Raw genomic sequence first — 27,192 nt, 5'->3', positions numbered from 1 at the left:
GCCTATAAATATTTTTGAAGGGGAATAAATAGTACAGAATTGAATTTGTCAAAATTAATCAAGAACATACAGGAAGACAATACTGTGAATGAAAACCAACAGGAAAACTTCCTCAAAACTTCAATTGAAATTATCAGGTAGTATAAAACAATTACTTTGTTTAAAGAAATGTAAGATAAGTTTAACTACATTTTCAGGTAGTGGAAACATACATACAAAAATGTGGTGTTGCAGGTATACAAAAAACTACACAGAAATTGAATTAAAAACATAGTATATATTTTGCAGATTAAGCTGGATTGGAGAAAGAATTAATGAACTGAATTTGCTCAGAAGAATTTATTCATAATGTAGTACAGAAACACCAACAAGCGGAAAATTTGGAAGAGGTGTTAAACGATACCAAGAAAAAGAATGAATGGGGTCATCTAATGAGGATATAAAGAAGGAAATACAGGTGTTAAACAGCTAATGATGAGAATTTTCCAAAATTTCCTTAGATGAAAGATACCAAAGTTAACAGATTTAAGAAGCCCAACAAATTTCAAACCCATAAGTGAAAAAAACCCATCCCTAAGTACCGTATATTGAAACTGCAGAACAGCAATGACAAAGATATTTTAATAGTAGCTGGAGGAAAAAAAGACATTCACGTCAAAGTGTAAGCCTTTAAGTTGACCTCTTTACACCAACAATGGCCATCTGAAGACAGTGGAATTATATAATGATGCACTGAAAGAACAAAGCCTGCCAACCCATAAGAAAACTTCCTTTTAATGTTTTATGTGTCTATAAAACATTAAATATCTATACACGTATATAACAGATATATGTGTATATATAAAACATTAAAAGATAAATATGTCTTTTAATGTGTACATACATAAATTTATATGTATAATTCTATACATGTATAGTACATACATAAATTCTACAGTGTGTATATGCATATGAAGATATGTCCATTTATGTGTGTATGTATATACACATTTGAAAAAATTTCATTTTTCATGTACACTTATATACACACATGTATGTGTGTATATATATAAACATATACATGTATATACACACATATATATACACATACATATACTCTGAGACCTTTGTTTACTTCCCCACATCTCTATGAATTATTACTGCATGCTTATGAGTAGCTAAGTGTTGGATCGCCTTAGGAAAACATAGCACTATTGTGTATGGTGTCCTATAAGGACTTCAGTCTCTGGACATAGCATTAAGAGCTCTTGCTTTCATAGCCCATAAACTAAAATACAGTTTTTAGAAAATCATGATCAGAGAATTCACTAAAGATATGATAGATCTAAATGATAAGACACAAGGAAAGTGGTCACAGATGGAAAGTCTATAAGGAATGAAGGGCAAATAAGCTAGCAAATATCTGAGTATTTAAAAAATACTATAGATATACGATATTATACTATAATAATATAATGTACAATAGACTTTTTTTTTGCAACACGGAGTCTTGCTCTGTTGCCCAGGCTGGAGTGCAGTGGCATGATCTAGGCTCACCACAACCTCTGGCTCCCAGGTTTAAGTAATTCTTTTGCCTCAGCCTCCCAAGTAGCTGGAACAACAGGCATTCCAGCTAATTTTTGTATTTTTAGTAGAGACAGCTTTTCACTCTGTTGGCCAGGCTGGTCTTGAACTCCTGACCTTGTGATCTGACCGCCTCATCCTCCCAAAGTACTGGGATTAGAGACATGAGCCACCACGCCTGACTATAATGTACAATAGACATTTTTTTTTCTTTTTTTTTCTTAATTCTTTTTCTCTATCTACTTGGAGGAGAGAGAAACTACGACAAACCCACAGCCAATATCACACCAAATGGGCAGAAACTGGAAGCATTCCCTTTGAAAACTGGCACTAGCAAGGATGCCTTCTCTCACCACTCCTATTCAATATAGTACTGGAAGTTATGGTCAGAGCAATCAGGCAAGAAAAAGAAATAAAGGGTATTCAATTAGGAAAAGAGGAAGTCAAATTGTCTCTATTTGCAGATGACATGATTGTACATTTAGAAGACCCTATCGTCTCAGCCCAAAATCTCCTTAAGCTGATAAGCAACTGCACAGGTACTGCCAATACTACTGTGTTGTGTTACCTGCATTCATAATTAAAAGAGAAGCTACATTTCAGTTAGAAGTCTAGAAAATAAATGCATAACTACTTTTTTACCCATTCAAATTCATCAAACCCTTGATTTCTATATACACTGGCTTCTCAAAGGCAGGGGTTAATTGATTATTGACTCAGTCTCTCTGAAAGTTAATAGTTAATTTTTCCCAATCTGGGAAATTCTCACTTTAACTGCCTACAGTGGAACAGAGGGGGCTTCTAATCTTCCCTCACTTTGCACTTCTAGTCTTAATTTCATATCTTGTTACTCACATTTGCAGATACCTACAGTGTTGGAAGCCATCAAGGAGAAAGAGACAAGACATTTTTTTTAAAAAAAAGAGAATTGAAATTCATGACTCAGTAACACATGTTAAAGTGAGAATAAAAGGAACAAATTATCCTTCGATTACTGTTTCCTTCAGTGATATGGAAGGGTATTGATAAGTATGCATGTTGCAAGCTTTGGGACAATCAGAATGATAGAAACAGAGTAAATAAGTTTTCAACTAGTAGCATAAAAAGAGCAGAATGATAATATAATCCATCCATCTAAAAGAAGGTAATAACAAATAGTAGAAAACAAATAGTACAAAGTAAGTTATAGTAAATTTAAGGCAGAAATCTAATAAAATAAAAGTAAAAATAAGTAGATACAGTAAATGTCAATGAATAAAGTGCTAAGTGCTCTGGGTAAAAAAAAATTGACAGACTTAAAAAATCTTAAACAATAAAAAATAAGCTCATGATGTTTAAAAGAGATGTAAAATATAAAGATACTGAAAGTTTAAGAATAAAATGATGGAAAAAATATCACAGGTAACTAGTAACAGTAAGTGCCAATGTGGCTATAATAATGATGTTAGACTATATATATATATGCATATATATTTCATACATATATTAAATAAAGCATTGCTGGTGATAAAAGAGATTGTAGTGATAAAATATTCAATATTTATTTCATAGACAACATGAAAGAATTCTAAATTCATATGTACTGAGTAGCATAGCCTCAAAATAGATAAGGCAAAAAGGAGAGAGAACTACAAGAAGTATTTTTTAAATTAGGATCTAAAACTAGTAACTTTCTTAGAAAAGTTTAACATACTCTTCTGAAGTAATTCAACTGGAATAACTAAGCAAGATGATTTGGACAATTCCTAGGTATTAGACTTGACCCCACAGACACATATCATACTTCAAAAGTGCACACTCTTATTAGTGGGTATACCCAAGACAGAAATCTATTATATATTCTACCATACAGCATGTGTTAACAAATTCAGAGGATTGAAAACATGTGGACTATTTTCTCTGACTATAATTCATTTAAGAAAACAATTAAAAGCAAAGAGAAAATAAAACATTACCCATACGTTTGGAAATGAAACACTGCTTCTGGATGGGGATTGAAAGGTGCATGAAATTGTCACACTCAACATATTCCAATCTATTTCTCCTTTTCCTCACTGTTTTCATGACTGGCACTATTATCCACTTCATTGCCTAAGGCATTATTTTTGGTCCTACTGACCTCACCTTCGTTCAGGCTTTCACCAATGATGCAATTTTCTTTGCAGCTTGTCTCTTCACTCTAAAAAAGAAGTATATTGATAATATTAAAATTAATAGGATAGTTTAAAAATATTTTCTGAAAGAAGTAAGAAGGATTAGTCAGCTCTACTAGTTTCACCTGCAAATACATTTGTAAAGCAATGAGGCTCATTTACTTTCTACCCTCTGGAAATCACATTTCCCAACCCAAGCTAAAATTTCTGGGCTTAACTATGTTCTTCATTCACCTCTTACACTCCTCCTCTATTGCAGCATGTGTTATTAAAAATGACTTCTTCTAAGAATAGCTGTTGGCTTATTGCAAGTCACATCTTTCATCTGTTTTTATATATCTTTTCTACAGATCCCCCTGCAGTGGAACCAGCATTCTTGGAAATCCGGCAAGGACAGGACCGAGGTGTCACTATGAGCTGCAGAGTACTAAGAGCCTATCCAATACGGGTGCTGACCTATGAGTGGCGCTTGGGCAATAAATTATTACGGACGGGTCAGTTTGACTCTCAGGAGTACACAGAGTACCCTGTGAAGAGTCTTTCCAATGAAAACTATGGGGTTTATAACTGTAGCATCATAAATGAAGCTGGAGCTGGGAGATGCAGCTTTCTGGTTACAGGTAGGATTCCAGATATTATCTTTTTATATATTTTGTTGTTTTAGACCAAAATGTTTTAGATCTATGTCAATATAAGATTGAAAATATTTTATAAATTAATGGAGCATAGAAAAGCTTGACTCCTCGAGTTTGAGCTCCTACACATTTATTTTCAAGGCAAGTTTGTTTTAATAGTTAAAATAGTTCATAGGCCTATAAAATTACATAGACGTTTATCTGAACCCAGGAGGCAGAGGTTGCCGTGAGCCGAGATTGCGCCATTGCACTCCAGCCTGGGTAACAAGAGCGAAACTCCATCTCAAAAAGAAAAGAAAAAAAAGTTTATCTGAATTCTAGTAGAATTAGTGAAGAGGTTGGTTACTGTATGAATTTCTCATAACTCGAAACAGGAGAGAGCCAGGGAACAGAAGTATACAAAGATCCATATATTTGTAATGCACAGAACAAATCTTTCAAAATAATGCTATTTACTGCTGAGACCTAAATTTAATTAAAAACATTTTAAATTTTAACTTTTACAATTATTTTACTCTTCCACTTACTGTAAATGTTGTATAGTCATCCCAAAGTATACTTCATTTAACTATACACCAAAATGAACAGAAATGATTATTCCTCTTTCTAAAAAAAATATGTTTATGATGTACGTTAGAGTAAGGGACTAAAAGAGTAGAGTTGTGTTTACTTAGATGTCAGAAGGCGTGTGGGAGGAAAAAGAAGAAAGTAAGCCAAGGTACTTTGGAAAGTGTGATGAGCCTAGCTTATAGTATACTATCCAAGTTAACGATAATTAACTGGATTGCTTGCAAGATGGCCAAATAGCAACAGCTCTGGCATGCAACTCTCAGCAAGAGCAACGCAGAAGGTGGGTGATCTCAACATTTCTAACTGAGGTACTTGGTTCATCTCACTGGGACAGGTTAGACAGTGGGTACAGCACAAGGAGGGGGAGCCGAAGCAGGGTGGGATGTTGCCTCATCTAGGAAGCACAAGGTGCCAGGGAATGCCCTCTCTTAGCCAAAGGAAGCCATTAGGGACTTTTGGCACTCCATTACTCTGGCCCAGAACCACCGCCACAAAGATGAGCAAGCTAAGATCTCTCAGCCAGCTTGCTTGAAATTCTCTCAGCCAGCACAACAGTCTGAGCTTCACCTGGGACATTCAAGCTCAGTGGGGAAAGGGCATCTGTCATTGCCAAGGCTCACGTAGGCTGTTTTAACCTCGCCAGTGTAAACAAGGTTGACAGGAAGTTTACACAGAGACTAGGCAGAGCCCAAGACAGCTCAGCAAGTCCTCTGCAACAGACTGTGTCACTAGACTCCCACCTTGCTGGGCAGGGCATCTCTGAAGAAAGGCAGCAGCCCATCAGAGATTTACAAATAAAGCCCCCACCTTCCTGGGACAGAGCACTTGGGAAAAGAGGTGATTGTGGTTCCAGCTTCAGCAGACTTAAATGTCCCTGCTTGACAGCTCTAAAGGGAGCAGCAGGTCTCCCAGCACAGCATTCAAGGTAGAGACTGCCTCTTCAAGTGGTTCTCTGACCCTTACTAGTCAGACCCAGCAGGGGCTGACAGACACCTCATACATGAGAGCTCTGACTGGCATCTGGTGCGTACCTTTCTGGGATGATGCTACCAGAGGAAGGAACAGGCAGCAACCTTTGCTGTTCTGCAACTCCTGCTGGTGATTCCCAGGCAAGCAGGGTCTGGAGTGGACCTCCAGCAAACTCCAGCATACCTGCAGCATGGGGACCTGACTGTTAGAAGGAAAACTAACAGAAAGGACATCCACGCAGAGACTCCATCCAAAGATCACCAATGTCAAAGACCAAAGGGAGATAAATCTACGAAGATGGGAAGGAACAGTGCAAAAAGGCTGAAAATTCCAAAAATCAGAATGCCTCTTCTCCTCCAAAGGATCACAACTCCTCACTAGCAAGGGAACAAAACTGGATGGATAATGAGTTTGATGAATTAACAGAAGCAGGCTTCCGAAGGTGGGGAATAACAAACTTCTCCAAGCTAAAGTAGCATGTTCTAACCCAATGCAAGGACCTTGAGAAAAGGTTAGATAAAATGCTAAGTAGAATAACCAGCATAGAGAAAAACATAAATGACCTGATGGACCTAAAACACACAGCATGAGAACTTCATGAAACATACACAAGTTTCAATAGCCAAATCAATCAAGTAGAAGAAAGGAGATCAGTGACTGAAGATCAACTCAAAGACATAAAGCAAGAAGGCAAGATGAGAAAACAGTGAAAAGAAATGAACAAAGCCTCTAAGAAATATGGTATTTTGTGAAAAGACTTAATCTACATTTGATTGGTATACCTGAAAGTGACAGGGAGAATGAAAACAATTTGGAAAACAATACTCTTCAGGATATCATCCAGTAGAATTTCCCCAATCTAGCAAGGCAGGCTAACTTTCAAATTCAGGAAATACAGGGAACATCACAAAGATACTCCTTAAGAAGAGCAAACCCAAGACACACAATCATCAGATTCACCAGGGTTGAAACGAAGGAAAAATTGCTAAGGACAGCCAGAGAGAAAGGTTGGGTTACCAATAAAGGGAAGCATTATCAGACTCACAGTGGCTCTCTCAGCAGAAACCCTATAAGCCAGAAGAGGGTGAGGAGTCAATATTCAACATCCTTAAAAGATTGAATTTCAACCCAGAATTTCATATCCAGTAAACTAAGCTTCATGAGTGAAGGGGAAATACAGTCCTTTACAGACAAGCAAATGCTGAAAGATTTTGTCACCACCAGGCCTGCCTTACAAGAGCTCCTAAAGGAAGCACTAAACATGGAAAAGAACAACTGGTACCAGCCACTGCAAAAACATACCAAACTGTAAACACCATCAAGACTATGAAGGAACTGCATCAACTAACAGGCAAAACAACCAGCTAACATCAAAATGGCAGGATCAAATTCACACATAACAGTATTAACCTTAAATGTAAATGTGCTAAATGCCCCCATAAAAAGACACAGACTGGCAAATTGAATAAATAGTAAACCACCATCAGTGTGCTTTATTGAAGAGACCCATCTCATGTGCAAAGACACACATAGGCTTAAAATGAAGGGATGGAGGAAGATTTAACCTACCAACCAAAAAAAGAGTCCAGGACCACTGGGGTTCACAGCCAAATTCTACCAGAAGTACAAAGGAGCTGGTATCATACCTTTGAAACTATTCCAAACAATAGAAAAAGAGGGAATCCTCCCTAACTCATTTTATGAGACCAATATCATCATGATACCAAAACGTGGCAGAGACACAACTAAAAAAGAAAATTTCAGGCCCATATCCATGATAAACATTGATGTGAAAATCCTGTGTAAAATACTGGCAAACTGAATCTAACAGCAAAAACCTTATCCATCATATCAAATAGGTTTCATCCTAGGATGCAAGGCTGGTTCAACATATGCAAATCAACAAACACAGGTTCATCACATAAAGAGAACCAAAGACAAAAACCACATGATTATCTCAATAGATTCAGAAAAGGCCTTCAACAAAATTCATCAGCGCTTTATGCTAAAAACTCTAAATAAACTATCATCAATGGAACGTTTCTCAAAATACCAAGAGCTATTTATGGCAAGACCATAGCCAACAGCATATGGAATGGGCAAAAACTGGAAGCATTCCCTTGCAAACTGACACAAGACAAAGATGCCCTCACTCACCACTTCTATTCAATATTGTATTAGTAGTTACTGCCAGGGCAATCAGGCAAGAAAAAAAAAAGGGTATTCAATTAGGGAAAGAGGAAGTCAGATTGTCTCTATTTGCAGATGACATGATTGTATATCTAGAAGACCCCATTGTCTCAGCCCCAAATTTCCTTAAGTTGATAAGCAACTTCAGCAAAGTCTCAGGATACAAAATCAATGTGCAAAAATCACAAGCATTCCTATACACCAGTGACAGACAGACAGCAAAATCATGAGTGAACTCCCATTTATAATTGCTACAAAGAGATTAAATACATAGGAATGCAACTAACAAGGGATGTGAAGGACCTCTTTAAGGAGAACTACAAACCACTGCTCAAGGAAATAAGAGAGGATGCAAACAGATGGAAAACCATTCCATACTCATCATTAGGAAAAATCAATATTTTGAAAATGGCCATAGCACCCAAAGTAATTTATAGATTCAATGCTATCTCCATCAAGCTACCATTGACTTTCTTCACAGAACTGGAAAAAAAAAAAAAAAAAACACTTTAAATTTCATATGGAATGAAAAAAGAGTCTGCATAGCCAAGCCAATCCTAAGTGAAAAAAACCAAAGCTAGAGGCATCGTACTACCTGGTTTCAAACTATACTAGAGGTAATCAAAACAGCATGGTACTGGTACCAAAATACAGATATAGACCAATTGAACAGAACAGAGACCTCAGAAATAATGCCACACATATTCAACCATCTGATATTTAACAAACCTGACAAAAACTAGCAATGAGGAAAGAAGTCTCTATTTAATAAATTGTGTTGGGAAAACTGGCTAGCCATATGCAGAAAGCTGAAACTGGATCCCTTCCTTACACATTACACAAAAATTAACTAACTTATGATGAATTAAATGTAAAACCCAACAAACGTAAGACCTAACACCATGAAAAGCTTAGAAGAAGACATAGGCAATGCCATTCAGGATATAGGCATGGGCAAAGACTTCATGACTAAAACACCAAAGCAATGGCAACAAAAGCCAAAATAGACAAATGGGATCTAATTAAAATTAAGAGCTTCTGCACAGCAAAAGAAACTATCGTTAGAATGAACCAGCAGCCAACAGACTGGGAAAAATTTTTGCAATCTACCTATCATCTGACAAATGGCCAATATTCAGAATCTATAAAGAACTTAAACAAATTTACAAGAAAATAACAACCCCATCAAAAAGTGGGCAAAGGACATGAATAGACACTTTTCAAAAGGAGACATTTTTGCAGCCAAAAACATATGAAAAAAGCTCATGAGCACTGGTCATTAGAGAAATGCATATCAAAAGCACACTGAGATACCATCTCACACCAGCTACCATGGTGATCATTAAAAAATCTGGAGACAACAGATGCTGGAGAGGATGTGGAGAAATAAAAATGCTTTTACACTGTTGGTGGGACTGAAAATTAATTCAACCATTGTGGAATACAGTGTGGCGATTCCTCACGGATCTAGAACTAGAAATACCATTTGACCCAGCAATCCCATTACTGGGTTATACCCAAAGGATTATAAATCATTCTATTATGAAGGCACAGGCACATGTATGTTTACTGCAGCACTCTTCACAATAGCAAAGACTTGGAACCAACCCAAATGCCCATCAATTATAGACTGAATAAAGAAAATGTGGCACACATACACCATGGAATACTATGCATCCATAAAAAATGATGAGTTTATGTCCTTTGCAGGGACATGGATGAAACTGGAAACCATCATTCAGCAAACAGACATAAAAACAGAAAACCAAACACCCTATATTCTCACTAAGTGGGTGTTGACCAATGAGAACACACAGACACAGGGAGGGGGACATCACACACTGGGGCCTGTCGGGCAGTGGGGAGGGGCTAGAGCAGGGATAGCCGGGGTGGGATTAGGGGAGGGATAGCATTAGGAGAAGTACCTAATGTAGATGATGGGGGAATGGATGTAGCAAACCACCATGGCACATGTATACCTATGTAATAAACCTGCATGTTTTACACATGTACCCCATAACTGAAAGTATAATAAAAAATAAAAATAACTATAATACTTAAAAATACTGTGCATTTGCATATATTTTATATGGATGTTTTAATGGTGAAGTCATAGCACTTCGATGAGGTTTAAATGAACTTCATTAGCTTTAGTAGGAACCCAGATGCAATTTTTCATCTCCTATGAGTTATTTTTTTACAAGTTCTAAAGGTTAATGTAGCACATTTACTTATTAGAATAAACCCAATTGTAAGTTTGAAATTCCAAGCATTATCTAGATGTATTTATATATTAATATGTAGATATTATATTCCTATTTTAATAGTTCTGTAATATTATAGAAAAGGATTTAACTAGAGCATGCATTTCAGTTTATCAAAGATTCAAAAAGTATCAATATTTAACTCTGGAAAAGCATATTCTTCAATACTTCGAAATATCTAGGCTTATTTTTCTCATGGCATGACTGAATATCATTCTTGTTATATCCCATTATGTCCCATCACATTGCTTGATCTAGAAAAGAAACCTAGTAAATCTAGAGTGATTAGATAGATGGAGGATGAGAAAGAGTGAGTGATTCAATGAAAGACACTTTCTGAAAATAATTTTTAAATGAGAAAAAAGTGAATACAGAGAGGGGCAATGAATGGCTTAGGTTGAAAATACATCATATATATTTTAGGAAGCTAGCTAGTACCCCCCGATAAAGGTATGTCTATGTCCTAATCCCTGGAACCTGTGGATGTTAACTTATATGACAAAATATGTAATTCAGTTAAGGATTTTGAGAAAAGGAGCTTATCCTGGATCATCTGAGAGGGCCTTATAAGCAAAAACATGTATTGTTAGAGAGTCAGTGGAGTTCTGAGAGAGAAGAGGAGGCAATGTTAGTATACAGTAATGCATCCACAATCTGAGGACCCCTGGAGCCACCAGAAGCTGTAAGAGGCAAGAAATACATTCTCTCCTAGAGTCTCTACAGAAGTAGGAAGTAGGGATCTTCCAAGACCTTGGTTTCAGACTCCTGGCATTCAGACCTGTGAGAAGATAGTTTTGTTTGTTTGTTTAAGCCACCAAGTTTGTGGCTGCTATGACAGTCTTAGATAACAAATACACATGACAACTCACTATTTCAAAGAACCCCCTCTCTTAAAAATTATACGAGATGAATAGAACTGTTGTGTCAGCTGTTCTCAGTTTTATCACATGAAGCAGGCTCCTGGAGACAGGGTGCACTTGTCTTACAACTCAGCAAAGTTGTAAGAAGGGGTTGTTTTTGCCACCTAAAAAGCTAACTGGAACAAGCTTACAACTGCAAGCGGCAGTCAGTAAGGAGAATCAACCTGGGAGGTCTCAGGTCACCTCCCAGGCTTTGTAGCTTTAAGCTACACATTGGCTTAAACCAACCCCAAGGGATGCTTCAACATTGAAATGTTATGCCCATTACACAATATATCCAAAAAAAAAAAAAAGATGTTTCCAGCAGCTTCATTATACAGGAAACCAGATGACAGGATCTACTGGCAAACTCTGTTGACAGTACCAGAGATTAATGAAGATCCAGCTTTATTCTTTTTTTTTGAACATAAAGACCGGGGAAATCTGCAGTAAAATGCAGCATTTATTTATAAAGTTTTAAATTATCTATGTCTTTCAAATTGTTCTAACTGATATTCTTAAATCTTTAGCAATCAACATGTTAGTTCTAAGCTATTGTAATTATGTTCCCACTAAATACATTTTCTTCATATTTCTTCCCTTTAATAGACTTGCTTCTGACATTATGTTTTCATTGAAATGTTTATAGGTGTCAAGAGACTAAGATTTCTTGACAAGTCAGGCAAGGAAATAAATCATGTGAAAAAAGCATAATTTTTCTATTTAGCTTTTTCGTCTAGTTGCTTACATAAAATGTGAAACTTCTCATATAATAGTCTAAGCATATGCATTATTACATGGTTTTATATTTAAAAAGGAGCAAAATAAAATAATTGACATTTCCCTATATAATCCAGGAGATAAAAGTAGAATGCCCTTCTAAGTTCTAGAAAGTGCCTTTACTCAGTTATATATACTTAGACTTGTACAACATTTAGGAATTTTGACAGTGAAGACATTTTAAGATTCTTTTAAGTGAAAGATACTAAAGGAGTGGTTGTTTTTTCCCAAATGATAATAGTATGTGTGTGTGCGTGTGTGTGTGTGTGTGTGTGTGTGTATATACATATATACACACACACACTAGATTTTTTATTGCATAACTATAAATTGTAATTGAGTATAAAACCACCAATATGTACTTTGATTTATTTTCACAATGTTTACTGTCTACTTTAAAGTATGAGGTACAAGATTAAACACTAGAAAGAGAACAATAAAAACTTTCTCTCAAAAACCTTGTCAGTTATACATTTGCACAGTATCTTGCAGTATTTTGTTTTTAGTTCTATTGCTTTTATTAAGCCTTATATTCTCTTCTGGGACACTGCAGTTGTCTTTTATCTGATCTCTGAAATTTTCATCTTGTTGGGCTTTATTTTCCTAGAAAACCTAGCTTATCTTAAGTGAGAAAGGTTGATTCTGTTCATTGCCTATAGGATGATATGCAAATTCTTCATTGTCATAATTCATCAAAGCATTCATTAATATCTTAAATAAAACATATAGCATCATTTCTACTTCAGTTCTACCAGTTATTCCAAATTCAATTCTAATTGGATTATGCTGCCTTCCCCAAATCATCACACATTTGTTGGACTCTGCCGTTCTTCACATGTTACTTTAATCTGAAATACTAGCCTTTTGTGTCTATCTCTATGGTACAGTTATGATGGCTTTTATCACATGAAGCAGGCTAGACCATGGAGACATGGGTACCCTTGTCTTACAACTCAGTAAAGTTGTAAGAAGGGGTAAAAAGGGGTTGTTTTTGCCACCTAAAGAGCTAAGTGGAACAAGCTTACAACTGCAAGAGGCAATCTTGTAGTTTTAAGGGTTATGTGGATCATTGTTCTTCAGCCAAATAGATAAGTGCAGGCTGTGATAATATTTTATGATTCACAAATTAATGATTACTGCTGTAACTGCTTCTCTCTGAAAGTGTAGGTAAACTCCAAATAACCATGATTTAAACAGTCTAGAAAATTATTTCACTCAGGTTAAGTGAGGTATCATTTCAGAAAGTAACATAATGGTTCTGTTCCACAAAGTCCTTGGAAATTCAGGCTTCTTCTATTATAATCCTCAATCACCATCAATAAAAGGCACATCTTATAACTCTGACTACTTAAATTTCAGCTACTCCACATTTCATCCAAAAATAAAGCATGCTGCTTCTTTTTAAGGACACTTCCCAGTAATTTTAGACATTATTTTTCTCTGCTTGGATTTCATTGAAAATAACTTAATCATGTTGCTTCACTGTCAATAATGTTGTGGGTATAGATTTTAAGAAGATTACATTGTATTTTATTTTATGTACATATAAATTGCCTTTATCGAAATTATTGCAATGAAATTAAAAAGAGATTGCCATGGAAAATCATTAAACTATGGTTTTATCTCTGTAAACCTTGCACCATTACTATTACGCCCCTTTTTCAGGAGCCATGGACATTTAGTCTCAAAATAATTTTAAAATAGAGATAATATTTAATTATTGACAAGATATTTTAATGATAAGCATAATAAAATTGATGGTGCTGTGTTGGTTATTATTTCTGCATAAAGAAGTCAAAAGCTTTAAATAACGTGTTTATTGTCTCACAGTTTCTATGTGTCAGGATTCTAAGCATGGCTTAGCTAGATCCTCTGTTCTGCATCTCACATGGCTACAGACTGTTGGTTGGACTGTGTTCTTGTCTAGCCAACACAAGGAAAAATCCCTTCCAAGCTTATTCAAGTATAGGAATAATTAATTTCCTTGTGTTGTATGATAGAGACCTTGATATTTGCTGGTTATTTACTGGGGCTACCCTGACACTCTAGAATATGCCTGCAGGTCCTAGAAGCAACCTGCACTACTTTGTCCCATGGGCTTCTCAAAAATGTCTGCTTAATTCAAATCCACAAGAATAATTTCTAGCTCCAGTCTGCTTAAATGGAATCTTATATAAAATAACACAATCACAGAAGTGACATTCTGTCACTTTTTTTAAGTTCTGTTAATCAGAAAGAAGTCACAGTTTTCCCCTAACACCGAAGGAATTACACAAAGATGTGAAAACCAGGAGACAGGATTCATTGGGAGCCATCTTAGGGCATTTCTGCCACACAAGTACCAGCATTTCCTGCCACTAGGAGTCCTTTTTAAATGTAGTCTATATAGGAATGAAACTGCTATATCTATTGGAAATATTAACTAAAGAAATCCTTCATAGTTTAATCCCTTTCCTTAATCCTGCCAAATAGGGTTTTACAAAGCAAAATTTTGCCTGTAACTGCTACTCTCACCTCTCGTTTGGAAATATTTGAGCTAGGATTTCACATCCTGAATTTTCCTTTTGGCATATTACCGTATTCATATTGACATATTGGAATTACCAATTTCTCCATGTTCAGTACATAAAGAAATTGAAAATGACTGAGGATTTTAATATCACCTAAGATAGGATATTGAAGGAATCTAGAATGTATTAGTCCTGAAGAATAAACAGGAAGAAACTACTAAAGCCGATTTGACTCTACATCAAAATAAAGTATTTTACCCTTTTTTTTGTAATTTTGGATTGAATTAATAGTGACCAGATAGAAAATATATTTTAGTCTCTGGCAGTAATTTATTTATTTATTTGCTATTCAGCTAGATACTCTTTTCTTAATGTCTAAAAATGAACATAATATTTTAAAAACTCAATATCAGAAAAAAGCAATCTACACATACTTTGCAAATGAAAAATAATTGCCAGTGAAATTGCCTGTGATAAATCTAAAAGGCAAGAAATTGCAATGTTAAATCCAAGTTTCTCAAGACCAGAATTTTGCTAGATTTATTAGAATTTTATTTATAACGATAGCAGATGGACTACTGGATCCCAGTTTATGAGTTACGGTTATGCTGAAAAATAACCTTAAGCAGAAAGTGCATAATATGTCCTAACAATTTAATGTATAGCCTTCTGTAGTATACACAGTGATTCCACACATATCCTTATCTCCAGCAACCCTACTACATGTGCAGAAAAGCTGGTATCACCCTCCTCTGATGGATAAACTAACAAAGGTTCAGGAAGCCAAGAATAACCTAGTTCAAACTGTTTTTGACACACCTCAGTGACTCTTATTAGTGATGATAAAGAAGTATTTGAATATTCAAGCTAGTTGAAATATAGGGGAGTCCATGCAAAATCTTGAAAATTAGGAATAAAAATGTAAGTATCACTTAATGAAGTTAGTGTTATCAGTTATTACTAAAATATATACCTTAATATTGGACTTAAATTCATATAACTTTTTAAATTTATTTTTCTCAACTAAACATATAATGAGGAATCTGTATTTCATATCATACTTAAACACTTAAATTTTATTTTTACAACAGTTTGGTGGCTCCTTAAATTATTTGCATTATTCATTTCTTCATTATAAAATCATGTAATTTCTCCAATAAAAGATACAGAGCAATGTTACTATCAAAAATCTATTGGATTCTCTTAAAACTAAACCGTTGCAATGTTAAAGATCAAGTTAAAGTGCAACTACCATTCAACCCTGCAGTCCCATTACTAAGTATTTGCTTAAAGGAAAAGAAATCATCATATAAAAAAGACAACTGAACTTGTATATTTATCGCGGCATTATTTACAGTAGCAAGTCATGGAATCCAACTATGTATCCATTAGCAGGTGACTTCATTTAAAAAACATGGTATATATATGAGAAATACTATACAGTCATAAAAAGTAATGAAATCATGTCCTTTGCTGTAACATGGATGGAGCTATAGGCCATTATTCTAAGTGAAATAACTCAGAAACAGAAAATCAAATACTAATTTTCTCATTTATAAATGAAACCAAAACAATGGATACACATGGACATAAAGACGGAAATAATAGATTCCAGGGATTCCAAAATTGGAGAAGAGAAAGGCAGGTGGGGGTTAAACAAGTACACATTAGTAAACATTTCAATGCTCACTATTTGGATGATAGGTACAGTAGAAGCCCAAACCTCACCATTATGCAGTATACCTGTATAACAAACCTGCACATGGGCCCCAAAACATCTTTTAAAAAATTTAAAAAGTCACAGTATCAAAGTATGAAGCAAATTACATGAATTCCTGTAGTCCACATGGAACTCTTCTGGATAATGTATTGTGGGTATGGGTGTTTTTTTATTCTTGGTCAGTATATAAAGGAAGTTCTCCCATGAATGAAAGATTTTAACATCTTCTAGCAGTTTAGCTCTGTGCAAGCCATTTAATTATTTGTGATCTTGGTTCCTTTATCTGTATAATGGGAGATGATAAATATGCTTCCCATGACTCACATAATTTTAGGGATATCAAATAAGCTAATCTATGTGAAAGCGTTTTAAAAGCAAAGCAGTATGATCATATAAAAGCAAGATGGAAAGATTTCCAGATTTAGCCATAGGTAAGCTACTTTCTTCCTCAGTAACACAGCATTGAAAATGCCCTCCAAAGAGGCAGAAATGTAGAGGATGGCTGATCTTACAGATAAAGTAAGTAATCAAGGCACAGTTGAGCTTTGGTTGGAAGACAAGTGTGGTAAGATTATTAGGCCGAAGCCATTGAGGCCAGTGGAGAGATAACTTTGCATTTTAGGTGTTTTTTCCCTCTCTCTATTATTCTGGGTGGCTTATGGTATGACATTACCAAGGAACAGGAAAGCAGCAATTCTAACTTGAAATATTAGAAGAAAAACAGAGAGAACCAGAGCTGTAATGGACAGTGTACAGAAATGAGGGCAGCTGGGGTGGTTGGTTCTGGGAGTTCCTACTGTTCTTCCTCTCCTCACATCTCCATCCACACTCCCTCAAGCTAGACCAGACCCACGAGTCAGGCCAACCTAGGATAAGAGCAGTTTCTAGAGCTAGAGTATTTGAAACTGGGAGAATTGGGGAGAGAAAACTGAAGAGTAGAGGGGAAGGAAGAGAGAGAATGATAAAACTGATACTGCAACCAGATTTCTCTGTCCCTAAGCACTCCTTCTCTTTATCTAAGGAACATAAGCAAGAGTCTAAGTCATCCTTACTCTCATAGACAATGCTAGACAAGGCATGTAGGGCCCTCATAGGAAGAAAATATGCAAAATCAATCAGGAGCAAAACAATTATGAGAGAAATAAGACAAATGAAATAATCTATTTCACATTAGGTAGGACTATTAGCAAACAAGATTTTTAAATACACAAAATTTCATCCTCAAAGTAGACACGATATAAGAAACACAAATTTAAAAAAGCATTGCAGAAAAGAAACTGATGACAATGGATATAAAATATAACAGTTGTAATACTAAATTACTAAATTAAATTGTGAAATAAGCACAGGCAAGAATAAGTAGATTGAAAGATATCATTGAGGAACTCTCCCAGTAGAGGACAAAAAGATAAGTAAAGTCTTAAGAGATCGTAGGACAAAAGTATAAGTATCTGCTTAACAGGAAAACCATAAAGAAATAAAAGACCAAATGCAGAAATAAAATTAAATGAAAATGTAATAACTAAGTTTTTTTTTAATTAGAAAGTAAAAAAGGCTAGTGTATTAGTCCATCTTCACACTGCTGATAAAGACATATAGGAGACTAGGAAATTTACAAAAGAAAGAGATTTCACTGGACTTACAGTTCCATGTGGCTTGGAAAGCCCCACAATCGGGGCAAGAGGCAAGGAGGAGCAAGTCATGTCTTAGATGGATGGCAGCAGGCAAAGAGAAAGAGGGAGCTTGTGCAGAAAAACTCTTCTTTTGTTAAAACCAACTCACTATCGCGAGAACAGCATGGGAAAGACTTGCCCTCATGATTCAATTACCTCCCACCTGGTCCCTCCTACAATACATGGGAATTCAAGATGAGATTTGGGTGGAGACACAGCCAAACCATATCAGCTAGACTTCTGAGTGACGTGGTTCATGGAATGACAGCAACAATAGGTTGGGGGAACAATTTACATGCTCTGATAAATTTAAATGAATTTTAAAATATCAAGTACAAAAATGTTTAAAATGCTACTTATAGAGATAAAACAGATCATTTATACAGGATTTAGAATTATATAGACATTAAACTTCATGTGACCTGACATGCAGAGAGATAATGGAGTTGTGTCTTCAAAATAGTATCTAGAACAAAGAATTTTGCATCCAAATAAATGTATATTTAATTGTGAGGACACAGTAAAAATATTCCTATTTTAAAAGTTGATCTTACAAAAATTATTTTAAAAATAATTTTTGGTTGTTGTAATTAAGCAAGAAAGATGAATCTGGGGAAAAGAATGGAATATGAGGAAGAAAAAAGGATGAGTGAAAACCTAATCAAGTCTGTTTTTTGTAAACAAGTCATGCTTAAAATACTTTATTCATAATAATTCAGTATTAAGACTTGAATCCATGCCAGTATGACGTAAGGGGACAGGTCTTATGAGGATGTAAGGGGAAGGACCTGGCATCCTTCCTATGACCTGTCAGTCATGGTAGGGAATCCTTGACACTGAAGAATCAGTGCTTCACTGTACTGACAGTTATCCCTGGGCCTGTAGTGTAAGTAAGGTGGCTGGAGGAAATCAGGGGTAAAAGAGAAAATTCTAGTTTTGGAACTAGTCCTGGTATGACTAACTCTTTTTTGTCATACAAGTTTTAATTTATGTCATCTCTCAGAGACTGTGTTTCTAATATTGTCAAACCCAGAAATTATGTAACTGTCTGTTGACTACTTCTACATCATAATGTTTGTTCCATGGAGCAAACATCAGTCCATTTATTGAATGAATATTTCAGGCCATTAAGATTTCTTTTAACAAGCACTTATACCAGTTTATTAGCCTTTCATTTACTGCTATATTGGCAATACAACTCCAATTCAATATCAATTCACAAGAAAATACATTAATTCATTTCAAAGTATAGAAACCTTTTAAAAAGTAATTTTTTTGCAGGTACAAATTGTGAAACAATTAATAGATTGTTTTCAGTGAGTAAACAAGGGAGAATGTACCAAGTTTCAATACTTATCATAAAAATTGGCAGCACAGATGTAAAATCAAACCATAAGATTATATCATATTGAGCTCACTGCCTACAATCTTCCCTCCAATATCTGTAGGAATTCCTCATACACAGAACACTACTAATGAATACTTGTTCAATGAATGAAGCTATAGGAAGAGAAAGAAAATGTAGAAGTTTGATCTCATACCTGAAGTCTTATTCAAATTAAACTGAAACATCATTTATAGTTTTAAAGGTTTTTGTTCACCTTTTCACTCAGATTATCTGTGTTATAGCATATTATTTTTTCTTTATGCTAATTTTTAAATTTCTAATTTAAGCAACATTATCTATTTAACCATATATGTTAACCATGTCTTTAAGATACATGCATTGGCCAGGCGCGGTGGCTCACTCCTGTAATCCCAGCACTTTGGGAGGCCAGGGCAGGTGGATCGCAAGGTCAAGAAACCGAGACCACCTTGGCCAACATGGTGAAACCCCGTCTCTATGAAAAAGACAAAAATTAGCTGAGTATGGTGGCGTGCGCCTGTAGTCCCAGCTACTTGGGAGGCTGAGGCAGAAGAATTGCTTGAACCTGGGAGGCAGAGGTTGCAGTGAGCCGAGATTGTGCCACTGCACTCCAGCCTTTGAGACTCTGTCTCAAAAAAAAAAGAAAAAAAGATACATGCATTATATAACTCACGTCTTCCTTAAAAGCCTTTGAATATTGTGTTATAGCTTTGCTAAAATCTGGAAAGTTACCTGGCAAATACTCATGGAGCCAGCCTTTCTATTACAAAAAACCATTAAATTGGGCAAACTATATGAGGTTAAAATTTTAAGGAATAAAAACAGACAGTACAATACTGCATTTCCTGTGAGAGGGAAACTCATGAAGTGAGCCCCATGATTATTCCAGCTCTCCTTTTTGGGGAATTTGCCATATATGAGCATAGCGAGGTGGAGTCCAAGCAGAGCATTGATTTATGGCTGAGTTGAAAAAACATATATTAAAATTCAAAGCAGCAAAAGCATCTATCTGCAGGACAAAACATTGTATAGTAAAGAACTCTGTGGAAGAAGGGTTATAGGAGTTAGTGTGGATCCTTCCCTAAAGTTCAGACTCTGCAAGGATGAGGTGAAACTACTTATGATTCACCATTTTCATCTCTATGGGATTTTTTCAAGCAGAAAATTGATAATAGAGTTCAAGCAATGCTAAAGGAAGCCAGAATTTCAGCTCATCAGGATAGATTATACCTCAACTTCTAAACATCCTGATGAGACTCCAAAAGGATTAAGTCATAGGAATGAAAATGATGTCAGAATAAAGACCTATTCTAAGTACTCCTTAACAAAGACTAACACCAAGCTCTGCTAAAATTTAGAGGAAGGCAGAATTTCATGGTAAGTCCCATCAACTTAGAAGAGTTTAGGAACATCCTTGGATTTCCACAGATTTACCACTGGTTACATTTAATAAAATGTAAAAAGCTGGCAAACAAAAGTTCAAAAGGGACAGCAGATAATTTAACTGTCTACTAAAATAAAACTCGGCACTCTTTACAGGGTGAAAGAGAGCACAATTCAGTTGTTTATATTATTCATGATGTTCATTAAACACCAAAAAATTACCTGACATCCAAAGAAAATAGGAAAATGTTACTTATGGTCAAAAATAATAGTAGCATATTAAAAACCAACCTTACGGTAGCCCAGATACTGGATTTAGCAAAAACCTTTATACAGATATTATAAATATTTTCAAAGTATTACGGGAAAATATCTCAATGAATTAAAGAAAAAGGCAGATTTTATGAGCAACTGAATAAGAAATTTTAGCATACAAAAAACACTGAAAGAGAACTAAATGCAAATTAAACAATGAAAACTGCACAATAATTGAAATGAAAAATTCTATGGATGGGCTTAATAGTATATTGAAAAGGCAAGAAGAACAGTAAAATTGAAAACAAATTGAAAGAGCTGATACAACATGATAGATTAAAAACTAGAGGGACTGAAGAAACCTAAGGCCATGGGGGCAATATAGAATAGTTGAAAACAACTGCACTTGAAGTTCTAAAACAGAGTGAGAATGGGGCAGAAAAAAATGGCTGAAATTTTCTACAAATGCATGAAGCAAACCCACAGATCCAAGCATATCATGGCACATAAAGCAAGAAAAATACAAGAAAACCACACATAAGTACCCCATAGTCCAATTGTGGAAAACCAGTCATAAAGAGAACATTTTCAAAGCAGTCAGAAAAAAAATGATATTCTGATTATATAGATGACAACTACTTTCTCATTAGAAATAATACAGCCTAGAAGACAATGGAACATCTTTAAATGTTTAGATATCTTTTGAAAATACTGTAAATTTTTACTTTATGTCTAGTAAAAATATACTTTAAAACTTAGGGTCAAAAATACATACATACATATATATGTGTATATATATGTATACATATATATGTGTATATATATTTTTTCCCCTGAAAAATAAAAGCTAGAGAATTGGTAGTCTGCAAAACTGCAAAACTGCAGTACAAAAATATGCTAAAGAGTAACCTTTACATTTAAGGGAAAGGCTATCAGTGAAAACCAGGATCTATAAAAACAAATGAAGAGGATTAGATATAGTAAACACATGGGTAAAGATAAAAGATTATGTTTCGTTTATCTTTCGGTTTCCCTAATGAACGTCTATATAAATGATGGTCAACAAATAGCAGCCTGAGGCCAGCAAACTGTTTTTGTAAATAAAGTTTAATTGGAACACAGTCTTTCTGATTTTTTTTATGTATTGTCTATGGCTGCTTTCATACTACCACCAGAGGTGAGTAGTTGCAACAATGACCAAATGGCTCAAGCCTACAATATTTACTGTCTGGTCCTTTACAAACAAGTCTGCCAATCAATCTCTGGTTTGAAGAAAAAATACTAACATTGTAAGTTAGGGGGCACAGCATATTTAGAGCTACAACATGCCAATAGCACAAGTGAGGGGATTAATTTGAATTATACTGTTGTAAATGTATAACATTTCTGATGTGTGAAGTGAGAAGTAAATAGGGACCTCAGAGAAACATGAAGTATGAAATGAAAGTATCACATTTCATACACATTTTAAAATAGACATTTTAAAGTATATTTTCAATGGTAGTACAATACTGGCTCTAAGTAGAATCGCTAAGTGAATGTTGCATACTATAAGCCATACAAAAACCTTTAAAAAGTTTTTAAGTGGTGCATCAAAAGAACTAAAATATATTTGAATGTAGTCAAAATACCTCAGGAAATGAGCAACAGATGAATGAAATATTGAAGAGACAAAGAGCAAGATGGTAGACTTTAACTCAGTCATGTCAATAATTATATTAAATACAAATGAATTTAGGATTCCAGTTAGCTGTCAGAAATGGTAGGACTGGATTGAAAAAAAATTGCAAACTAGCTACAAGACACACTGCTTTCTTCCAGAAAAGCACTTCAAATACAAAGACACAAAAAGACTGCAAGGAAATGGGGGGATACACAGCATTCAAATAGAAGACATAAAAAAGCTGGCATGGCTATACTATTATCAGTAAAAGCAGACTTTAAAAACAGAATAATTATAAGAGTTAAAGAGGGACACAATAATAACACAACAGGAATTTTTAGGAAAGACATAATGGTTTGAACTATGTGAAGAGCTATGAATAGAGCTTCAAATTTCTTAAATAAAAAATAATACCAGGCCGGGCGTGGTGGCTCAAGCCTGTAATCCCAGCACTTTGGGAGGCCGAGGCGGGTGGATCACGAGAGATCGAGACCATCCTGGTCAACATGGTGAAACCCCGTCTCTACTAAAAATACAAAAAATTAGCTGGGCATGGTGGCGCGTGCCTGTAATCCCAGCTACTGGGGAGGCTGAGGCAGGAGAATTGCCTGAACCCAGGAGGCGGAGGTTGCAGTGAGCCGAGATCGCGCCATTGCACTCCAGCCTGGGTAACAAGGGCGAAACTCCGTCTCAATAATAATAATAATAATAATAATAATAATACCAGGAGTAACACATTATTCCATAATTATAGTTCAAGATTTTAATACCCATTTATCAGTGATTGATAAATTATGTAGACAAAAAATCACTTATGTTTTAGAAGTTTTTAAGCATACTAATAAGTAAATTAATTTACCCAACAGAAATGAAAGCATACGTATACACAAGACTTATGCACGAACTTTAATATCGCTTCAATTGTAATAGCCTCAATCTAGAAACCATCCCAGCAGCCATCAACAGGTAAACAACTTGTCATCTATTCAGGAAATGGAATTTTACTCAGTGTTACAAATGAAAAGAACTATTGATACATGCAAATGGATGGATTTCAAAAACAATGTAGAGTGAAAAGAACCAAACACAGAAAGCGCATACTTTATGATTTCATTTTTATGAGTTTCCCGAATAGACAAAACTAATCTTCAGTAATAAAAGGTGGACTTTGTTTGCCTGAGTCAAGAGTGGAGGTGATTAATTATGAAGGGTCAGGAGGTAACTTTTTGTAGAGATGGGATTCCATATCTTGATTATCGTGTGATTACATAGCAATATATATTTTTCCAAACTCATCAATAGTCACACTTATGATGTATGAATTTTATTATATGTAAATTATATCTTAATAAGGTACTATTGTGCAAATGGATAAAACATCTGCCAGCTAAGGTAGGCTTGGGAATAGGAAGTATTTCATAATGTGAATGGCATTTGTTCCTTATGTTATAATGCATGTAATTTTTCTAATGTATATTGTATTAGCATATGCTAAGTAATTTAGCAGAATTAACTTTTCCTCAAGAATGATTTGTTCCTTTTTCTTCTCCACTGGTTTTAAACTTCTTTTAGTTGGGGAAGCTAAAATGGTTATTATTTACAGTATTTCCCCTCTCCATATCATTGTTTCTCTATTATATTTCTTGCATTAAGAAACAGTGAATGTTATATCAAAAATATAGAATGATCCAATTTGTTGGTAGCAAAGTTATATATAAACATTAAATCAGAAAGATATCAATCAGGTTTTAGAGTATTACCATTTCGTAAGCAGAGGCGGTCACCACTGGGTAAAATAATGGAAAGACAGAGATATCAATATCAAACAAGCTAGGGTATAGTATTGCAAAACTATATCTTACAGCTGCCTCACATTATTTTGGAGTCTGCACTAGATCTAATTTGTAAAGAATAAGAAACAGTCTAAATTTTCAAACAGTTTTCTTTGAGAGAAAACAAACTTTATAATATATCTTTACACTAGAGAAGAATAAAACAAAACTGAATATAGAAAAGCACAAATATGTATATTAGTATCCTATGTTTAGTACTGTTATTCTTAAGGGCCTATTTAGCTCTTAGCACATTTGGATTTTTCAGTAGATATTGAATGGTAATAAAACCAATCTGTGAAAGAATCACAGAACTGTGTTCAGTGTCTCTCAAACGTCCCAGTGTCTGTTTAAACACCTGGCCTCTGTCCATCACCCTGAAGGAATGGTGAATGGATGAGAACAGTGCAGAGTATGTTCCAAGGGCATGCCAGAAACCAGACTTAAAAGTGGCCAGGAGAGATTCCACAGATGATAGCCCACAGTCTGATCTGGCATCTTTTCTCAAGAAAGATTTTGTGACAGGGCTCTAAGTTGAGAAAGTCAATAGAGGTTTACTTTTTATAAATTCTTTCAAGGATTCAGACCAGAGGATATGACCAAGGTCTTGTAACTTCACATTACTTAAGCAATCTCCTTCTCTTATCATTCTGATGACTTTGTCTATTTTAAAAGAATGTATCACAATGACAGTTACTAGAAGCCTCGGGATCCAACTACGGGCAGATAGAAACCTGCTTTGCAATCACATCCAGTCCAGTGCTTCCTTGCAAGGTGATAAGAACAGTTATTTGTGGTCTAATCTCTTTCATGTTCTAAGATTCATATTCAAGACTTTTAGTTATTCCTACAGAGTCACAGTGATGCAGGTTCAATAGCCAGTTTCCTTTATTCACATCTAAATCTACTTTATTAACTCAAGTTATATGTTTTGGAGAAAATAAATGTTCCTAGAAGATAAACAGCATACCTTCTGGGCTTCTCTCCAACTCACTTGAACACCTCTTGCTCCCTGCCCAAATGATATTCAGCACATTCATATTCAGTGATGGACCACCCACAAGTGCAGCGGCAGTGCTTGCCAAGAAGTTAATGTGGTCTATAAGTACACCACTGAACGTTCAGTTCTTTCAACCTGAGAGTCGCTGGGTCAGTTCATCCATCTGTTTCCCTCCACGCACACACTCAACCAATGGTCCTTTAAATGAATACGAGGCTTTTAGATATTTTCAGAACTGGTTTTTTTTTTTTTTTTTTTTTTTTTTTGAGATGGAGTCCTGCTCTGTCACTGGAGTGCAATAGCTCAATCTTGACTCACTGCAACCTCCGGCTCCCGGGCTCAAGCGATTCTCCTGCCTCAGCCCCCAAAGAGCTGGGATTACCGGAATCTGCCATCATACCTGGCTAATTTTTGTAGTTTTGCAGAGATGGAGTTTTACCATGTTGGCTAGGCTAATCTTGAACTCTTGACCTCAGGTGATCTGCCCGCCTCTGCCTCCCAAAGTGCTGGGATTGCAGGTGTGAGCTACTGCATCCTGCTGGAACTATTAAGTTTTAAGGAAATACGTAGCTTTAGTGAAGAATAAATACATTTATTTTTAGCTTGTACTGTATTTATTATTCCTGAGTTAAATATTTAACAAAGTACTTGTAGTTCTTATTCTAGAGATTTAGTCAATCCTTATCTTTATAAATTCCTGAGTCGACAATACTTTCAAATAATGATATATAACATGGCAAATATGGATGAGTCCTAGGGATAAACCTGTAAGTTTCTATACTCACAGAAGCAAAGTGGAGATCTTTTTGCAATAAGTGCTCTGCCCTATCAGAAAATCCACTAGCCTATACAGCAACTGTGTAAATTAGGAGGAGAGAACAATCTCCTTTCTTTAAGTAGATATAGTTCCTATACCAGGGCATAAGTGGTAGCAAGAGTAATACAGCCTGGATTTCAGCCTCACTCAGGCTTTCAGCCAGGGATGGACTTGGTTGTGAGGAACCATACCCAAAAGTATTGGAGTTTAGTGTAAAACAGACTTTGGACAGCCTGAGTTCAAAATGTAGCTTTGTTACTCAATGGCTGCCTACTATAGGACAAGTGGCTTAAGATCTCTAATCTTCACTTTCGTCTTTTGAAAGGACAAAATAAGAATATTGCCATCTTGCATAAGACTTTGAATATTTATAAAACATATGTATGCAAGTTGATTAGCATGGTGCCTGACTGATACAGCAACGAACAACAAAGGTGCCCTAAAACGTCTTTTCTGTCTGGGAGACATTAAGCACCAAGTCTTCCTTAGGCCTAGAAATAATTGTTTTATCCAAGATTAAGCTTCCAAGTAATGCCTTAGAAACTGCTATTTTTAGTACTTTCTGTGAACAGTGTTCTGTGGTAGAATACTGGAAGCAGGTTTACAAAGTCATGAATAGAAAGAGCTCAGTGGAAAGCATTTCATGTGAACCTTGTTATAAGTATTTTAAGTGACATAATTTTACATATTTATGGGGTACAAAGCAATGTTTTGATACAATATGTAGTGATCAGATCACAGTAATGAGCATATATGCCATTTCAAACATTATTTGTCTTGGGAACATTCAATATCCCCTCTCCTAGCTATTAGAAAATATATATTATAAACTATAGTGCTGTAGAACACCACAATTTATCCCTCCTATCTGTAATTTTGTATTTTCTCACAAATCTCTCCCTGTTCTCTCCTTCTCAATTAACCCTGCAAGGCTCTAGTAACCTCTGTTC

The 27,192-nt window shown here is 35.4% G+C and overlaps 1 protein-coding gene across 4 annotated transcripts in view; it reads left to right on the top strand.

Moving 5' to 3' along the window:
• The window catches only part of MDGA2 (MAM domain containing glycosylphosphatidylinositol anchor 2), an 871,115-nt gene that overhangs the window by 743,595 nt on the left and 100,328 nt on the right, over nucleotides 1-27,192 (top strand). For all 4 annotated transcript variants that reach the window (XM_078334840.1, XM_078334839.1, XM_017977077.4 and 1 more), the window contains one exon: nucleotides 4,067-4,336. In XM_078334840.1, the coding sequence (XP_078190966.1) occupies nucleotides 4,067-4,336 (270 nt within the window). The remainder of the gene's footprint in view (nucleotides 1-4,066; nucleotides 4,337-27,192) is intronic.

The sequence above is a fragment of the Callithrix jacchus genome, chromosome 8 (genome assembly GCF_049354715.1).
Source record: "Callithrix jacchus isolate 240 chromosome 8, calJac240_pri, whole genome shotgun sequence".
Lineage (NCBI taxonomy): Eukaryota > Metazoa > Chordata > Mammalia > Primates > Cebidae > Callithrix > Callithrix jacchus.
This window is presented reverse-complemented; position numbering and strand designations above follow the sequence as displayed.